The 17,950-nt window shown below is 42.9% G+C and overlaps 2 protein-coding genes across 2 annotated transcripts in view; both read left to right on the top strand.

Moving 5' to 3' along the window:
* The first annotated feature begins 258 nt into the window (after window positions 1-258).
* Window positions 259-17,950, top strand: part of LOC783540 (zinc finger protein 791) — a 69,965-nt gene continuing 52,273 nt past the window's right edge. The window contains exon 1 of the mRNA XM_015471969.2: window positions 259-377. The gene's annotated coding sequence lies outside the window, so the exon portion shown is untranslated. The remainder of the gene's footprint in view (window positions 378-17,950) is intronic.
* LOC784148 (zinc finger protein 709) overlaps window positions 259-17,950 on the top strand; it is a 67,167-nt gene continuing 49,475 nt past the window's right edge. The window contains exon 1 of the mRNA XM_024994882.2: window positions 259-377. Within this exon, the coding sequence (XP_024850650.1) occupies window positions 375-377 (3 nt within the window). The 5' untranslated portion in view covers window positions 259-374. The remainder of the gene's footprint in view (window positions 378-17,950) is intronic.

The raw sequence follows: 17,950 nt of genomic DNA, 5'->3' as shown, positions 1-17,950 counted from the left end.
GCAAAAACTTGTTTCCGAGTAACCGCGTCGGGCTGGGTCAGTTCTCTGCTCCACCCACTGCCCTCAGCGCGGGTCTGGGCGCCTCTTGGGGGTTGTCGGAGGAAGCTAGTTCCCTAGAGACACAAGTCCTTCTGTCCAGCTGTCACTCAAGTACTAGGAGGTGCGGCTTTGAGAACTGTCCAATCAGGGGTGCCGCTTGGGCAGGTAGGTGGGGCGACGTACCGCTTCGGCTCCGTTTTCACTCCCTCTGGATCGCCTAGTGATCCGGTTTCCCACCTCTCAGAGACGCTGGCGGCACTGCCTCAGAGTCTGTCTTGTTGTGACCTGTTGTGGTAGTCGTAGGAAGGACTCAGGGAGACCCAGGAAACCTAGAAATGGTGAGTGTGCGTTATCCGGGTGCAGAGTTGGAGCGAGAGGGGAGGAGGCGTTGGTTGGAGTGGATCCGAACCAGCTGTGGTGGTGTCGGGCCTCCCCGCTGTCAACCCCGGAGCCTGCGGACCCGAGGGGCGTTGCTCGGACCTCAGTCTCCTCCCTCCGGTCGCGTCGGGGGGCGGGGCCGGCAGCCAGGACCCCGGGCGTCCTGTCCAGTCACTGCGCGCCCCGACTTCGGCTTCGACCCCGCAGCCCCGCGTCCTCCTCAGACTGTGTTGTGACCCCTGAGGAGGATTGTCAAGGGACCCTCGTGACTCGGTCTACGTGGTTCGTGCGTGGGAGGAGCTTTGGTGTGTGGGATCCCCAGTCCCTGACTTTTTCCCGGGGGGCACCCATTTTCTCTTGTTTTCCAGTTATTTGAGTACCAACAGTCTCAAGTCTACGCCCCTGTCCGCTCGAGCTTAGCTCTTCCTAGGGCTGACAGTGAGTTCCCTAAATTTTCGGAGTTCACCCAACATCCCCAAGGCCAAATTCCCTCTCAGATTCACAGCATCATTATCAACTATTTGTCCTCCGTGGTGCATTTCAAACAGACGCAGTGTTTTAACTGTTTATCATTTTCCTCCCAGAGCCTTAAATGGCTCTTTTTTCCTTTTTTTTTTTTTGTCTGTGGATGTTTTCCACTAGAAGAAAGTAAAAAATAACCACTTGAAATTACTTTGTTCAGCAGTTTGGTGCCTCTCCTCCCAGACTCTTTCCTGGGCACAGACATCTAATGTGTGGAAGTTCCTTTTAAAACTTTCTGGGTCATGTGTCCTGTCAGGGTTGCCCCTACTTTTAAGATTTAAAGATTGTCACCTTTAAAAGATTTATTCACATATTTAAATGCCATTTTTTCAATCAGAGTAAAATGCATTTAATCAATACAGCTTAAAAGATAGTATAACATATTTCCCAAGAGGCAAAAAAGGTGAATTTTAGGGGAAAAAAAATTCCAGGATTACATTTCATTTGAAAAGTTTTGTTCTGCTGTTTTTTTCTCCCCTGGAGCATGTGTAGTATGTTCCTCAGGACTATTCTTTACTTACAGGTGATTTCAAATGAAATTCTCTGGTTGTGTGGTATCTGCTTAGACGTCCAGACCAAGTGTTCAGGTGTGATTAATTATTTACAAACCTATTTCTCACTGTAGAAATAATCACTGTCTGACATCTTTTTTTTTTTTTTCCTGAAAGGAGTAAATATTATTTCAGGTTTTCTGGTTGAACTAGTGAAAATGCCCTACAATTTTCTTTCCTCCTTTCCACATAAATGATAGGTTTAAATTGTGTTGCTGGATTGTTCAAACACTAAGTCTGTGTCCATTAAAACATCAAGTGTGTTCCAAAGATACCCCAGTGCAGAGCAGAGGCCTATAGTCAGTGATCCATGCCAAGGCTCCTGTAAAGAGAACGACCTGCAGACTCAGTTACTCTTGTTGGGAAGCAACTCCCACTCCCTGCCCCGGCAGGTGTCTTACATGTTCGCATCCACAATGGAAGGAGACTTTATACTGAGAGGTGCTACAGAGCCCTGGAAAGCTGAGGATGCAACTGCACACAGTGGTAGGGACTGATTTCATTTCTGAGGTTGGAGGCCTAAAACTTCCTGTGTGAGTTCAATCCCTGAATTGGGAAGAGCCCCTGGAGAAGGAAATGGCCACCCACTCCAGTATTCTTGTCTGGAGAATCCCATAGACAGAGGAGCCTGGCAGTCTACAGTCCATGGGGTCACAAAAGAGTTGGACACTGTGGACGCAGAACTCGGAACTTCAGTTTTGCGTTCACAGTGTAGGTACACTCAGTGTAATTTACGCACATTGAAAGAGGCTGTTATGATCATGTCTTCTGTATTGCAGACAAGGGGTTTATGCATTTGGATCAGAATCTTAAACTGAATCAGACATAGAGTTTCCTCACTTGTGAGACTAGAACCTAGTAGAGTCCGTGCTTCCATGTTTTGGGGACACGGGAGAGCATGTAGAGCCAGAATTCATTCTTGTGGCTCAACTGTCCCTACTCTTCTTCTCCAGTGACTAACCTGCTCTAGGAACTATATCTTAGACCCCAAGTTTGGGACTTTGGTCATCTTTCTGAAAGTGTATTTTTCTTCTGAACTGTAGCAAGAAGGCTACTTATCTGTTTTGATTCCAATATTTTCTTTTTTTTTTAATTACTTTTGTGACAATTTTTAATCCAAAAGTGTTGTGTATACCAAATTAAAACACTGTTTTTTTGACTCCATATGAGAGACAGCAAAAGAGACACAGATATAAAGAACAGTCTTTTGAACTCTGTGGGAGAAGGCAAGGGTGGGATGATTTGAGAGGGTAGCATTGAAACATGTATATTATCATATGTGAAGTGGATCACTGGTCCAGGTTCAATGCATGAGACAGGGTGCTCAGGGCTGGTGCACTGGGATGACCATGGGAGATGGGATGGGAAGGGAGGTGGGAGGGGGTTTCTGGATGGAGAACACATGTGCACCCGTGGCTGATTCATGGCAAAAACCACTACAATATTGTAAAGTAATTAGCCTCCAATTAAAATAAATAAATAAAAATTTTAATTAAAAGTTTTTAAAGGTGATTTATAGCAGAATAAATTATTTTATAAAATTAATATGTCATTTTTTTAATTAATTTTTTTTGGCCACACCACATGGCACAGGGGATCTTAGTTCCTGGACTAGAGATCAAACACATACCCCCTGCACTGGAAGTGTCTCCTGATGGATACATGTATATGTATGGCTGAGTCCCTTCACTGTTCACCTGAAACTATCACAAATTGTTAATCAGCTTATACCCCAATAGAAAATAAAAAGTTTAAAAACAACTTTACCATTTCTCCTTTTAAAATGAGTTTCCTCCTGCAAGTTCTCCAGGTTTGTTGCATCAGGGAGGTTGTATGTGTGTGTGTGAGAGGTGGTCCTCCTCTGTTCTGCGATTGATCCAAAGCCGGGAACAGTTCCAGTGCTTGACAAACTCTACAATTCTACCGTAAGGAAGCTTAATAAGCCAATTCAATTTCCAAGCACTTTTCAAAAATTGTTAAATTTTCACATAAAGACTGAAATCTTAAAATCAGTCATTTCAAATATATGTTTATTTCTTAGCTAAACGTTGCAGTCCTTTAATTCTAGTTTCCATTAGCTTTGGGGCTTTTAATGTGTAAGTTAATTGAGAGATATGATGTGAGTAAAGCAAGAAAATTCTGGAACCAACTAGAATTTTGTTCCATTAAGGCAAAGAGAACCTCAGTATGAGATGGGTGTGTTTAAGTGCTCAAATGTTTTTTCCATTAAAAAAAATTTATTACACAATTTTTAAAGGTTATACTCCATTCACAGTTACTACAAAATAGTGCCTATATTCCCTAGATGTACGATATATCCCTGTACCCTGTCTTACAACCAAATTGTTTGTGACTCCCAGTTCCCTACACTTGCATTGCCCCCATCAACCCCATAACCACTAGTTTATTTTCTGTATCTGTGAGTCTGCTTCTTTTTTGTAATATTCATTAGTTTGTTGTGTTTCTTAGATTCCACATGTAAGTGATGTCATCAAGTATTTATCTTTCTCTGTCTGACTTATTTCACTTAGCATAATGCCCTCCTGTCCCTAAATATTTAGAAGGCCATGCTATTCCTAAAGCAAATGAATTCTTGTTTTAATGAATGTGAGGGAAAAGCCATTGAATTAATATTTTTGTTGATATAAAGAAAACACTTTAAAGCTTATATACATCTTTTAAGTCTATTTCTGGGTTTAATTCCAAACCCCTAATATTTTATATTATGCCACTCATTCCTGAAAATATCCCTAGTATGAAATATAGTGGAGGGACAAACTATAATGTTCTTGTCCTTTTCATTAGAAGGGGATTTGTAAATCTTTTATGGTGTGCAGTTTTATATCTGTTAGCATTTAAAGGATTAAATCTTAGAGTGGTTTCCTATGTAGAAAAGTTAGGATTAATTTTAAAAAGCAAAATTTAATTTAAAATAATGTTAAGCATAGGAAGATAAGATGTATATCAGTTTCTCTCCTGATTTTAAATAATGCATGTGAAGGTTAAAAATATTTCTAAAATGGGAAACTAGCTTAGGACTCCTAGCCCACATGTCCTCCTCCACTCCTGTGCTCTTACTCCACCCATGCACAAATACCGAGTTATAATTACTTCTTGATCATCCTGTTGATATTTCTTTATATGGAAACAATCCAGTGCAGATGCATGTTTTTCTTACCTGGGTTTGATTCTTGTAATGAGTAGTCAGGTTCCACATACTTGATGTTTGACTAGTACTGAAAGATAAGCCTCACCGCTCCCATTTCCCCTAGTACGTCTTACCTGGACAGGCTGATAAGAAAGCCTGGGGGCTCCTGCTCTGTGAGCTGCCGGTTGCTTGTGCCCTTTGCTGCCCTGTGTGGCATTATTGACCCCCACCAAACCTGGGTTCTATATACAGAGGACACCAAGATGACAGTGTGTGTTAATGCCGTGTCCTGTGGGAGTAGAATGAGGATGGGACCCTCCTAGTGATCCTTAGTCCATGGCTTGGATGGAACCTGTCTGTGTTTTAGTGCAGGTATGACTGAGGCTGGGTTCACCCAGACCTTGGAAAGGAGGGATCTTCGGGGGTTACTTGGCTGATTATACCCTGTGAATGAGGTAAACCCCTCAGATGATCACTCTGAAAAGATTATTTCAGAGAGAAAGAGAAGAGAGAGTAAAGGCAGCCCGTAGGTGGCAGGCTGAGTCCATTCCTAATACCAGAGGGCTCACCAGGACCCTTCAGTACCTCTGCTGTTGCTGCACCTGCTAGAAGCACCTGCAACAAAGATGCTGACCCTCTGCGTTAGGTGGGCAACACCTGTAGCCTCACTGTGGCACAGAAAAGGGGTTAATTTAAACCAATTTAAGCCTGGGGTACTTAATTTCTATAACCTAACCAGTTGTCATGAAGGAAGCCTCTGACCCTGATGGCACTGGTGTGAGGCTCTCTAGAGGAAAAAAATTATCAATGCTAGGGTGGAAAGGACACTCTCTCCCCCAGAGTATATTCAGTGACCTAAAATACACAACAAAGAAAGACTGGAGGGAGAGAACCAGACAAAAAACGTACTGAAAGAAAGGACTACAGTTTCATTCAATTGTAAGTCCAAAATATGCTAGAAGAGTTTCCATAGTAAAAAGACAGAAGGAGCCTGCCTGACTTTTGGTCCTCTGTAATACGAATTTAAATTAATATTAACATCTCCTGTATACTGCACTCTAATTCATGAAACTTCATGTAATTAAACTAGGTTTCAAATTGCAGGTATTCATGGGGATCCCACTATATTTAAGCAGTTTACCTCATCATCTCAGGGGAATGACTGAATAGAGTATAAAGGACAAATAGGTATACTTTGCCTTCAGCAGCAGAACTCTCTTCTTGCCTAAATTTCTCATGGTTGTATCACTCATTGTCCCAAAATATCCCATAGTGAGCAGGGAAGCTCTGAACCCACGATTCATTAAGTAAAATTAAATTGTCTTCTACTTCCAAATTGGCAAGACAAAATAAGATTCCACAAACATTACCCGACAGCTAAATTTATTAATATGGCCTGATTTAAAGTTTTAAACAGGGCCTTGAATGTGATAACCCAAGGACAAAAGAGCAAATAAAACCAAGGAGGGTCTTGGAATGCAGGAACAGAAAAGCCAGTTGCTTGTTGTCCTTCCCTCCTCCGTGTTGTAACTATTAACGGATTTCAGGTCCTCCTGAGCAATATAACCTGTTTTCCCTCCTACCTCACAGGGAGAAGGTATTTGCCTTACTCTTACCCCACCCAGAATACATACCTCATCCAGTCAGCAAATGACCCGCAAGACCCCTATCCCACTCCTTGTACCCTGGGTATAAGAGTATACTAAGGACCCCTGTTCAACGTTGGTTCTCCCTTGAGCTGGCCTGCTGTTCTAACAGCACCTCCCACTCTAATAAACTTTATTTCCCTCCCATTCTGCCTCATGTCTGAAAATTCTTTTACAATCCGCGCATGGACCACGACATTGAATTGTATTGAAAAACATTATAAAGAAACATATTAAGGGAGAAGTGATAGCCCCCAATTTTCTCCTTTAATAGCCTATTTGATCTGTTCTTAAACCTGGGAAGAATGAATGATACCTCATAGTGGATTACAACAACCTTGAGCTGTGGTTACATCAAATTAGCCCCTATTCCTAGTCCCTGTCATTGTGGAAATTACTTCATCCACTCAGTAAATATCTTGCTCTCACAGACTTGATAAGTCTGTTATGTCGAGTATCTATTTCAACATTCTGTCAGCTGCAGAGGCCTTCCCCTCTGAAGGGACATCTTTATCTGGTTACCCTCAGAGAACCTCAGCGGTCTTGCCATCCCACAGTCTCTGCAGGAAGATTTGAACTGCATGCACTTTGCTTCAGGAACACAGGTATGACATCACACTAAGGACATCTTCCTCTGAGCACATTCATTTCATTTTCATTCAGAATACACAAATATGGAAAAAAGGATCTCGCAAAAAGTGTATGGGCCATTAACCCACGCAATGTGAGGCCCTTAGTTAAGTTTCTGTATGTTTTTCAGTAATCAACTGCTCCCTCCTTTACAATGTGAAGAAATACTTGTAGTCATTCTCAGCACCCACAAGGCCTACTAGGTTCTTTTGGTGTTGGGGAGACAACATATTCCTTATTTAGGAATTTTACTTAAGCCCATTTTTACTATTAGTTGGAAATTGGCCCCCACCTTGAGAGAACCCCTACTACAGAAGGCTCTGGACTGTGTTTAAATGACCATACAACAGGCACTCCTGTTAGTTCCCTTGGAGTCTCCCTCAGTATAGAGGATACAGTGACCTCCTCTTATGCACCTTACAGTGACCCATGATGGCCTTAAGCTGTCTATAGGCTTCTGGTGCAAAGAACTGCCTTAGAAGTGCAACTATCACCATGTACTAGGCTCTCTTGAAAACTAAGACTCTCACAAGTGTAATAGAATGCAGTGAGCACAGCCCTTAGCACACAGCCATTGCTGTGCTTGTCATTACTGCTCACCCTGTTACCAGGCAACAGTTCTGCTCGGCATTTGGTTGGTGCCTCAGTGGGCCTCGCCTACAAGCAACCAATTGTGGATTAGCAGCCATTAGTAGTCCTGCTCAGTTATTGGTCAGCACTGCAGAGGGCCCTGCCCACAAGTAACAAATTGTCAATAAGGGACCACTAGGGAAGGAATTTTTGGGGGCTCCAAAATCACTGCAGATGGTGACTGCAGCCATGAAATTAAAAGACGCTTACTCCTTGGAAGGAAAGTTATGTCCAACCTAGATAGCATATTCAAAAGCAGAGACATTACTTTGCCAACAAAGGTCCATCTAGTCAAGGCTATGGTTTTTCCAGTGGTCATGTATGGATGTGAGAGTTGGGTTGTGAAGAAGGCTGAGCGCCAGAGAATTGATGCTTTTGAACTGTGATGTTGGAGAAGACTTGAGAGTCCCTTGGACTGCAAGGAGATCCAACCAGTCCATTCTGAAGGAGATCAGCCCTGGGGTTTCTTTGGAAAGAATGATGCTAAAGCTGAAACTCCAGTACTTTGGCCACCTCATGTGAAGAGTTGATTCATTGGAAAGACTCTGATGCTGGGAGGGATTGTGGGCAGGAAGAAAAGGGGATGAAAGAGGATGAGATGGCTGGATGGCATCACTGACTCGATGGACGTGAGTTTGAGTGAACTCCAGGAGTTGGTGATGGACAGGGAGGCCTGGCGTGCTGCAATTCATGGGGTCACAAAGAGTCAGACACGACTGAGCGACTGAACTGAACTGAGGGAAAGAATTCCCTTATTGACAGTTTGTTACTTGTGGGCAGGGCCCTCTGCAGTGCTGACCAATAACTGAGCAGGAAAATCCCATGAATGGAGGAGCCTGGTAGGCTGCAGTCCATGAGGTCACTAGGAGTCGGACACAACTGAGCGACTTCACTTTGACTTTTCACTTTCATGCACTGGAGAAGGAAATGGCAACCCACTCCAGTGTTCTTGCCTGGAGAATCCCAGGGATGGGGGAGCCTGGTGGGCTGCCATCTATGGGGTCACACAGAGTCAAACATGACTAAAGTGACTTAGCAGCAGCAGGGAAGGAATTCAGGCTTCCCTGGTGACTCAGATGGTAATGAATCTACCTGCAATGCAGGAGACCTAGGTTGGATCCCTGGTGAGGAAGATCCCCTGGAGAAGGGAATGGCTACTCACCCAGTACTCTTGCCTGAAGAATTCCATGGACAGAGGAGCCTGGTGGGCTACAGTCCATGGAGTCACAAAGAGTCGAATGTGACTCGGCAACTAACTTAAAGGGAAGGAATTCAGCCATCGATCTGTGGTTTGGTGGTCATCAGATAGAGAGTGAGGTAAGAGGTGGATCCTAGCCTTCTCCTGGAAGCCCTTCAGCTCACTGGGCCTTGGGCCAGCAGGTGAGCTGGGGCCCAGGGAACAGGCTGAAGGCTGTGTCCTGTGGGGCTCCAATTGTTCAGTCACTCAGTTGTGTCCAACTGCTTGCAACCCCATGGACTGCAGTATGCCAGGCTTACCAGTCCACCAACAACTCCTGGAGCTTCCTCAAACTCATGTCCATTGAATCAGTGATGCCATCCAACCATCTCATCCTCTGTCATCCACTTCTCCTGCCTTCAATCTTTCCCAGCATCAGGGTCTTTTCTAATGAGTTGGTTCTTCGCATCAGGTGGCCAAAGTATTGGAGTTTCAGCTTCAGCATCAGTCCTTCCAGTGAATATTCAGGACTGATCTCCTTCAGAATGGACTAGTTGGATCTGCTTGCAGTCCAAGGGACTCTCAAGAGTCTTCTCCAACACCACAGTTCAAAAGCATCAATTCTTTGGTGCTCAGCCTTCTTTGTGATCCAACTCTCACATCCATACATGACTACTGGAAAAACCATAGCTTTGACTAGACGGACCTCTGTTGGCAAAGTAATGATTCTGCTTTTTAATACACTGTCTAGATTTGTCATAGCTTTTCTTCCAAGGAACAAGAGTCTTAATTTCATGGCTGAAGTCACCATCTGCATTGATTTTTGAGCCCCCAAAAATAAAGTCTGTCACTGTTTTGATTGTTTACCCATCTATTTGCCATGAAGTGATGGGACTCGATTCCGTGATCGTAGTTTTTTTTAATGTTGAGTTTTAAGCTGGCTTTTTCACTCTTCTCTTTCACCTTCATCAAGAGCCTCTTTAGTTCCTCTTCGCTTCCTACCATAAAGGTGGTGTCATCTGCATATCTGAAGTTATTGATATTTCTCCTGGCAATCTTGATTCCAGCTTGTGCTTCATCTCTCCTGGCATGGTGTACTCTGCATGTAAGTTAAATAAGCAGGGTGACAATATACAGCCTTGATGTATTCCTTTCCCAGTTTTGAACCAGTCCATTTTTCCATGTCTGGTTCTAACTGTTGCTTCTTGACCTGCATACAGGTTTCTCAGGAGGCAGGTAACGTGGTCTGGTATTCCCATCTCCTTAAGAATTTTCCACAGATTGTTGTGATCCACACAGACGAAGGCTTTAGCATAGTCAATGAACCAGATGTTTTTCTGGAATTCTTTTTCTATAATACAACGGATGTTGGCAATTTGATTGCTGATTCCTCTGCCTTTTCTAAATCCAGCTTGAACATCTGAAAGTTCTTACTTCACATACTGTTAAAGCCTAACTAGGAGAATTTTGAGCATTATTTTGCTAGCTTGTGAAATGAGTACAATTGTGTGGTAATTTGAACATTCTTTCACATTGCCTTTCTTTGGGGTTAGAATGAAAACTGACCTTTTCCAGTCCTGTGGCCACTGCTGTGTTCACCAAATTTGCTGGCATATTGAGCGCCACACTTTCACAGCATCACATTTTAGCATTTGAAATAGCTCACCTGGAATTCCATCAATTCCACTAGCTTTGTTCATAGTGATGCTTCCTAAAGTCCACTTGGCTTCACACTCCAAGATGTCTGGCTCTAGGTGAGTGATCACACCATCGTGGTTATCCAAGTCATTAAGATCTTTTTTGTATAGTTCTGTGTATTCTTGCCACCTCTTCCTAATATCTTCTGCTTCTGTTAGGTCCATACCGTTTCTGTCCTTTATTGTGCCCATCTTTGCATGAAATGTTCCCTTGTTCTCTAATTTTCTTGAAGAGATCTCTAATCTTTCCCATTATTGTTTTCCTCTGTTTCTTTGCATTGTTAACTTAGAAAGGCTTTCTTATCTCTCTTGTAGATTTGGAAATCTACATTCAGATGGATATACCTTTCTTTTTCTCCTTTGCCTTTTACTTCTCTCTTTTTCTCAGATATTTGTAAGGCCTCCTCCAACAACCATTTTGCCTTCTTGCATTTCTTTTTTTGGCAATGGTTTTGATCACCATCTCTTATACAGTGTTATGAACCTCCATCCGTAGTTCTTCAGGCACTCTGTCTATCAGATCTAATCCCATGAATCTATTTGGTGGGGCTCTAGAGCCCTCACTAAAGCCACTCACTAAAGCTAGTCTTGGCCCAGGCCTTGAGGCAGCAGTGAACCTCTCCCGCCTCCTAGCCTCTGTGACCTAATAGTAGCAGTGGCAGTCTGCCTGGGTCACAGTCTGTGGGACCTTGTCTCCCACTCTTTGGGCACCCTGAGGGCCATTGGGTTCGGTGCCTGGCTCCCTCAGTGATGACATTTGGGCAGTCTGGGAACCTGGCCCCAAGTTGCCAACTGAGATCTACCTCCTCTTAGCCAGGACCAGGACCCCAGAGGGTGAAAGCTTTGCCTTGGGACCTTGCTCTTTCTTGTCAGAAGAAAGAATAACATTCATTTGGTAGAGATTTACAAGAAGATTGTTGCCTGATCGTGACCCAACTTCAGGAACAAAGGATCTGACACCAAGAAGTTTGCAACAACTAATCAGGCCTCTCCCTCACCTTTCTTATAAAAGGGCTTTGCTGAAAGCTTTTAGTAACTTTGGGGTTCTTCAGCCACCCATCTCTTTGCATAGCTCTGTAATAAATTTTTCTCTGTTCCAAATTCCAGTGTTTTAGTATTGTTTGGCCTCACTGTGCATCAGGCACACAGACTTGTGTTTTTCGAGAACATAAGCACTGAGCAGGAGAAGGAAATGGCACCCCACTCCAGTACTCTTGCCTAGAGAATCCCATGGACAAAGAAGCCTGGTAAGCTACAGTCCATGGGGTCACTAAGAGTCGGACATGACTGAGTGACTTCACTTTCACTTTTCACTTTCATGCATTTGAGAAGGAAGTGGCAACCCACTCCAGTGTTCTTGCCTGGAGAATCCCAGGGACAGAGGAGCCTGGTGGGCTGCCATCTATGGAGTCGCACAGAATTGGACACGACTGAAGTAACTTAGCAGCAGCAGCAGCAAGCACTGAGCATGTGATCCTCTGCTGAACTGCTCATTATGCCTGTGACCTTGGAAACAGCACCCCATTGGGTCAGCATGCTTACCAACACCTCCATGTGACATGATGGTGTCACATCTGTCCTCGCCTGAGTCTCCTGCAGAAGGAGACCTCTTCTACTCATTCCCTTAAAAGTTGCTGCGGTGTTGGGAAAGGTCTCCATTCTCCCAGATGGAGTCTTAGCTGGGGTTAATTGAAGGCACAGTTCTGGGATGGATGCACAACTGTAAGGAAGACAATATACATTCCTGCAGGACAAGTTCAGAAGACAATTGCTTCCCTTCATCCCTTATTTGCAATATCCCTGATAAAAAAATCCAAACCCCAGGGCCACACAGCTACCCAAACATCAGGCAGTTGTCTTGATACTGGCCCAAAACTGGCCTTATCTACTTGTATTCACAGATTCTTGGACAGTTGTCTCAGAGTTGCCCCCTTTGTAGTAAAAGAACTTTAAGAACCTCTGAACTCGATAGATAATCCAAAATACAAATCAAGGTAATACCTCATATATATATATATATTTTTTTTGGGGGGGGGGCTATATCGGGTCTTAGTTGCAGCACATGGGCTCTTCATTGCATCAGGCGATGTGTGGGCTCAGTAGGTGTGTGGGATCTTAGTTCTGTGACCAGAAAGTGAACTCATGCCCCACACATTGTTCGGCGGATGCGTAACCGCTGGACCTCCAGGGAAGTCACAGGGTACCACTCTTCTGTACAGGTACTAGGTCCACTGCTCACGGTTTTGCCAGGACACTTCTCATCCACATTAGAGTTCTAGAGATGTTGATAGTAACTATGGCGCTTCTCAGAATATGCTGTGCAGTTCTGTCCAACAGGGCATCCAGTGGAAGTTTCACCTCTCTTACTGGTCTTAGGCTGATGGAGCACCATGCTGCCTTATTGAATAAATGCAAATAAGTTGGATGAAAGGTATCCTGTTTCAGCCATTGGTCAGTCATCAGGGATAATGAGTTCGTCTTCATCTTTTTTTTTTTTCTAGTACACTTAAGTTTTTTTAGGGCAGTTTTAAGTGTATAGGAAAATTGATTAGGAAGCATAGAGAAATGTATCAGAAAGTATACATAACCCCTCTGCATCCACAGTTTGCACTATATTGTTTTTTATTTCTTATTTGACTGTGGTACATTTGTTAAACTTGCTCAGCAAATAGCATTGTTTGTTATCATAAATGGATGTTGGTTGGTGTCAAATCCTTTTTCATGCTTATTTCTCCTTTCTTTTATTTCTGATGTTAGTAATTTCTGTTTTCTTTCTTCATTGTCTTGACTGGCTGTTTATAATTTTATTAAATTAATATTTTCAAAGGACTACCTTTGGGGTTTGAAAACTAGAAGAGTTTTTTTTCTTTCAAAACTTGAAATACAAGGAGACCTCAAATTGGGGTTCTGTTCAGGACCACTGCAATAAAGTAAGTCACACTTATTATTTGGTTTCCCAGTGCATATAAAAGTTATGTTTCTACTATATCATAGCTTATTAAGTATGCAGTAGCATTATATCTAAAAAGCAATTTGTATAGCTCAATTTAAAAACTTGATTGCTAAAAAATGTTAACCATCATCGGCAATGTAGGGTTTCCACAAACTACAGTGAAACACAATAAAATGAAGTATGCCTGTATAGCATTTCAGTCCACTCTCTTCTTCCTTGCATGGTTTCTGAAAACACGTCTGATTTAATTAAAGTCTTTTTTTCTCTGTGCAAAGCAAAACTGCAATTAAGTGCCACCTAATTAGGTGCAGTCAGAATGACCATCATTAAAGAGACTACAAATAAAAAGTTCTAGAGAGAATGTGGAGAACTGGGAACCCTCCTGAGCTGTTGCTAGGAATGTAAATTGGTGCAGCCTCTATGGAAAACAGTATGGAGGTTCCTCAAAAACACTAGCAATAGAGTTGCTATATGAGCAACCAATCCAAATCCTGAGCATATAACCAAACAAAACTATAAATAGAAAAGAAACTGGAACCTAGTATACAGAGTGAAGTAAGCCAGAAAGAAAAACACCAATACAGTATACTAACGCATATATATGGAATTTAGAAAGATGGTAACAATAACCCTGTGTACGAGACAGCAAAAGAGACACTGATGTATAGATCAGTCTTATGGACTCTGTAGGAGAGGGAGAGGGTGGGGAGATTTGGGAGAATAGCATTGAAACATGTATAATATCATGTATGAAACGAGTTGCCAGTCCAGGTTCGATCCACGGTACTGGATGCTTGGGGCTGGTGCACTGGGATGACCCAGAGGGAGGGGAGGGGAGGGAGGAGGGAGGAGGGTTCAGGATGGGGAACACAGGTATACCTGTGGCGGATTCATTTCGATGTTTGGCAAAACTAATACAATATTGTAAAGTTTAAAAATAAAATCAAATTAAAAAGAAAAAGAAAAAAAAAAAAAAGATACATGCACCCCTATGTTCATAGCAATACTATTCACAATAGCCAAGACATGGAAACAACTTAAATGTCCATACACAGATGAATGGGCATTGTGTATATATACACATTTGTGTATACACAATTGTATACACACACACAATGCAATACTAATCAGTCATAAAGAAAAAATAAATAATGCCATTTGCAGCAACATGGATGGACCTAGAGATTATCATACTGAATAAAGTAAGTCATCAATATAAGTTTAGATGGATCATCAAAAAAGGAAGAGAGTTGCAGAAAAACATCTCTTTCTGCCTTATTGACTATGCCAAAGCCTTTGACTGTGTGGATCACAATAAACTGTGGAAAATTCTGAAAGAGATGGGAATACCAGACCACCTGACCTGCCTCTTGAGAAACCTGTATGCAGGTCAGGAAGCAACAGTTAGAACTGGACATGGAACAACAGACTGGTTCCAAATAGGAAAAGGAGTACGTCAAGGCTGTATAGTGTCACCCTGCTTATTTAACTTCTATGCAGAGTACATCATGAGAAACGCTGGGCTGGAAGAAGCACAAGCTGGAATCAAGATTGCCAGGAGAAATATCAATAACCTCAGATATGCAGATGACGCCACCCTTATGGCAGAAAGTGAAGAAGAACTAAAGAGTCTCTTGATGAAAGAGGAGAGTGAAAAAGTTGGCTTAAAGCTCAACATTCAGAAAACTAAGATCATGGCATCCAGTCCCATCACTTCATGGCAGATAGATGGGGAAACAGTGGCTGACTTTATTTTTCTGGGCTCCAAAATCACTGCAGAAGGCTATTGCAGCAATGAAATTAAAAGACGCTTACTCCTTGGAAGAAAAGTTATGACCAAGCTAGACAGCATATTAAAAAACAGAGACATTACTTTGCCAACAAAGGTCTGTCTAGTCAAGGCTATGGTTTTTCCAGTGGTCATGTATGGATGTGAGAGTTGGACTATAAAGAAAGCTGAGCACCAAAGAATTGGTGCTTTTGAACTGTGGTGTTGGAGAAGACTCTTGAGAGTCCCTTGGACTGCAAGGAAATCCAGCCAGTCCATCCTAAAGGAGATCAGTCCTGGGTGTTCATTGGAAGGACTGATGTTGAAGCTGAAACTCCAATACTTTGGCCACGTGATGCGAAGAGCTGACTCATTGGAAAAAACCCTGATGCTGGGAAAGATTGAGGGCAGGAGGAGAAGGGGATGACAGAGGATGAGATGGTTGGATGGCATCATCGACTTGATGGACATGGGTTTGGGTGGGCTCTGGGAGTTGGTGATGGACAGGGAGGCCTGGCGTGCTGCGATTCATGGGATCGCAAAGAGTCGGACATGACTGAGCGACTGAACTGAACTGAACTGAAAGTAAGTCAGAAAGAAAAAAGACAAATATCGTATGATATCACTTATATGTGGAATCTAAAATATGACACAAATGAACTTATCTATGAAACAGAAACAGACTTATGGATACAGAGAACAGACTTGTGATGGCCACGGGGGAGAGAAAGTGGAGACAGATGAATTGGGAGTTAGGGATTAGCAGATGCAAGCTATTATATATAGAATGGGCAAACAGCAAGATCCTACTCTGTAACACAACGAACTGTATTCAGTATCCTGTAATCAACCATTGTGGCTCATCTGGTAAAGAATCCGCCTGCAATGTGGGAGACCTGGGTTTGGTCCCTGGGTTGGGAAGATCCCCTGGAGAGGGGAAAGGCTACCCACTCTAGTATTCTGGCCTAGAGGATTCCATGGACTCTATAGTCCATGAGGTTGCAAAGAGTTGGACATGACTGAGCAACTTTCACTTTCCAATCAACCAGAATGGAAAGGAATATACAAAGGAATGTATGTGTATAACTGATTCACTTTGCTATACAGCAGAAATTAACACAACATTGTAAATCAACTATACTTAAAGTAAATTTTTAAAAATCTGTGTAAACTAAGGTGTTTCTTCTACATCTTTTCAATATATTCTTTCTTCAGTTTCAATACGAAATACTTGGGTGTGCCTTTTCTTTTTTTATAATTTTATTTTTATTTATTTATTTTTGGCTGTGCTGGGTCTTTGTTGCTGTGCAGGCTTTCTCTAGTTGTGGCAAGCAGGGATTTCTCTTGTCACAGAGCACAGACTCCAGAGTGCCCGGACTTTAGTAGTTGTGGCTTGTAGGCTCAGTAGTTGCAGTTCTTGGGCTCTGGTACACAGGTTCAATAGTTGTGGTGCATGGGCTTAGTTGCTACAAGGCATGTGGGATCTTCCCAGATCAGGGATCAAACTGGTGTCTCCTGTACTGGCAGCCAGACTCTTTATAGAGTGTTTTCTGAACTTCCTGCATTTGTGGTTTGCCATCAATGACTTTTTTAAAATATTTGTTTGGTTTTGGCTCCATTGGGTCTTAGTTGGGATCCATTGCTTCAGCACACAAGTTCTCCAGGTGTGGCACACAGGCTAATTGTGGCCCTCAAGCTACATAGTGGGCAGGCTTCAGTAGCTGTGGCAAGTGGGCCCTCCAGCTGCTGTGCATGGCTTAGCTGCCCTGAAGCATGTAGGATCCCAACCAGGGATCCAGCTCTTGAACCCCTGCATTGCAAAGTGGATTCCCAACCACTGGACCACCAAGGAGGTCCCCAGGCCTTGTATCTTTATTTTCTCTTTCTCAATTTTGGAAACAGTGGTTTTCCTGTGACATCAATGCTCTGATGGATCTAAGAAGAGTTCTTGATTTCAAATGTTTTCAAGTTTTTTCTATGAGGTTGGGAATGGCATCCAAGTGCTTTAAAATATTTATTTATTTATTTAGGTTACCTCAGATCTTAGTCATGGCACACAGAATCTTTGTTGTGTCATGCAGGATCTTTTGTTGCAGTGCTTGGACTCTCTCTGGTTATGGCGCCTGGGCTCAGTAGTTGTGGCACACAGGCTTAGTTGCTCCAAAACATGTGGGATCTTAGACACTGACCAGTGATCCAGTCTGCGTCCCCTGCACTGCAAAGCGAATTCCTAACCACTGGACCACCAGAGTTCCTTAAATACCAGACCCAAAACCAGAGTTCTCTGACTCCCATTTTTGATGGTTGACTGCTTTTAACTTTAAAGCCTCATTCCCTCCACCCATTTCTCTCTTTTTTTCCATAGGTTTAATGGGTTTAATAAGTTTACCCCTTCAGTTCCTATTTGCAGCACCCAGTATTCCTTTGAAACACCAGACAGACCCAGCAGTGGCCAACAGTCAAGCTTAGACCTCCAGAGTTTAAAAGTTCAGGTTCTCTGAGCATTCCGTGTTGCAGTGGCACTTGTCCAAAACTGGTACCTCCCTATTGTTGGGGGAGCTTTAAATGTACCAGTGGAAAAGCTTTTTCCTCTTCATGGGGAAGAAAGAAAATCATTCCTCAAACCCAGCAGATCTAGCTGTGAGGTCTTTCCTCCTGTCCCCTCTCTTGTGTTTTTTTTGTTTTGGTTTTTTTTTTTGTCTTTTGTTTTTGTTTTTTTTGCAGTGGAGCAAGAGACCAAAATCTAACTTGAGTTACAAGAAACAAGACAGTGATCGCTGGCTATAAAGGGAGTGACCAGGAGCAGTGGAG

This window comes from Bos taurus, chromosome 7, assembly GCF_002263795.3.
Source record: "Bos taurus isolate L1 Dominette 01449 registration number 42190680 breed Hereford chromosome 7, ARS-UCD2.0, whole genome shotgun sequence".
In the NCBI taxonomy this organism is placed as follows: domain Eukaryota; kingdom Metazoa; phylum Chordata; class Mammalia; order Artiodactyla; family Bovidae; genus Bos; species Bos taurus.
Note: the sequence above shows the minus strand (reverse complement) of the source record. Positions and strands in the feature narration are given on the sequence as shown.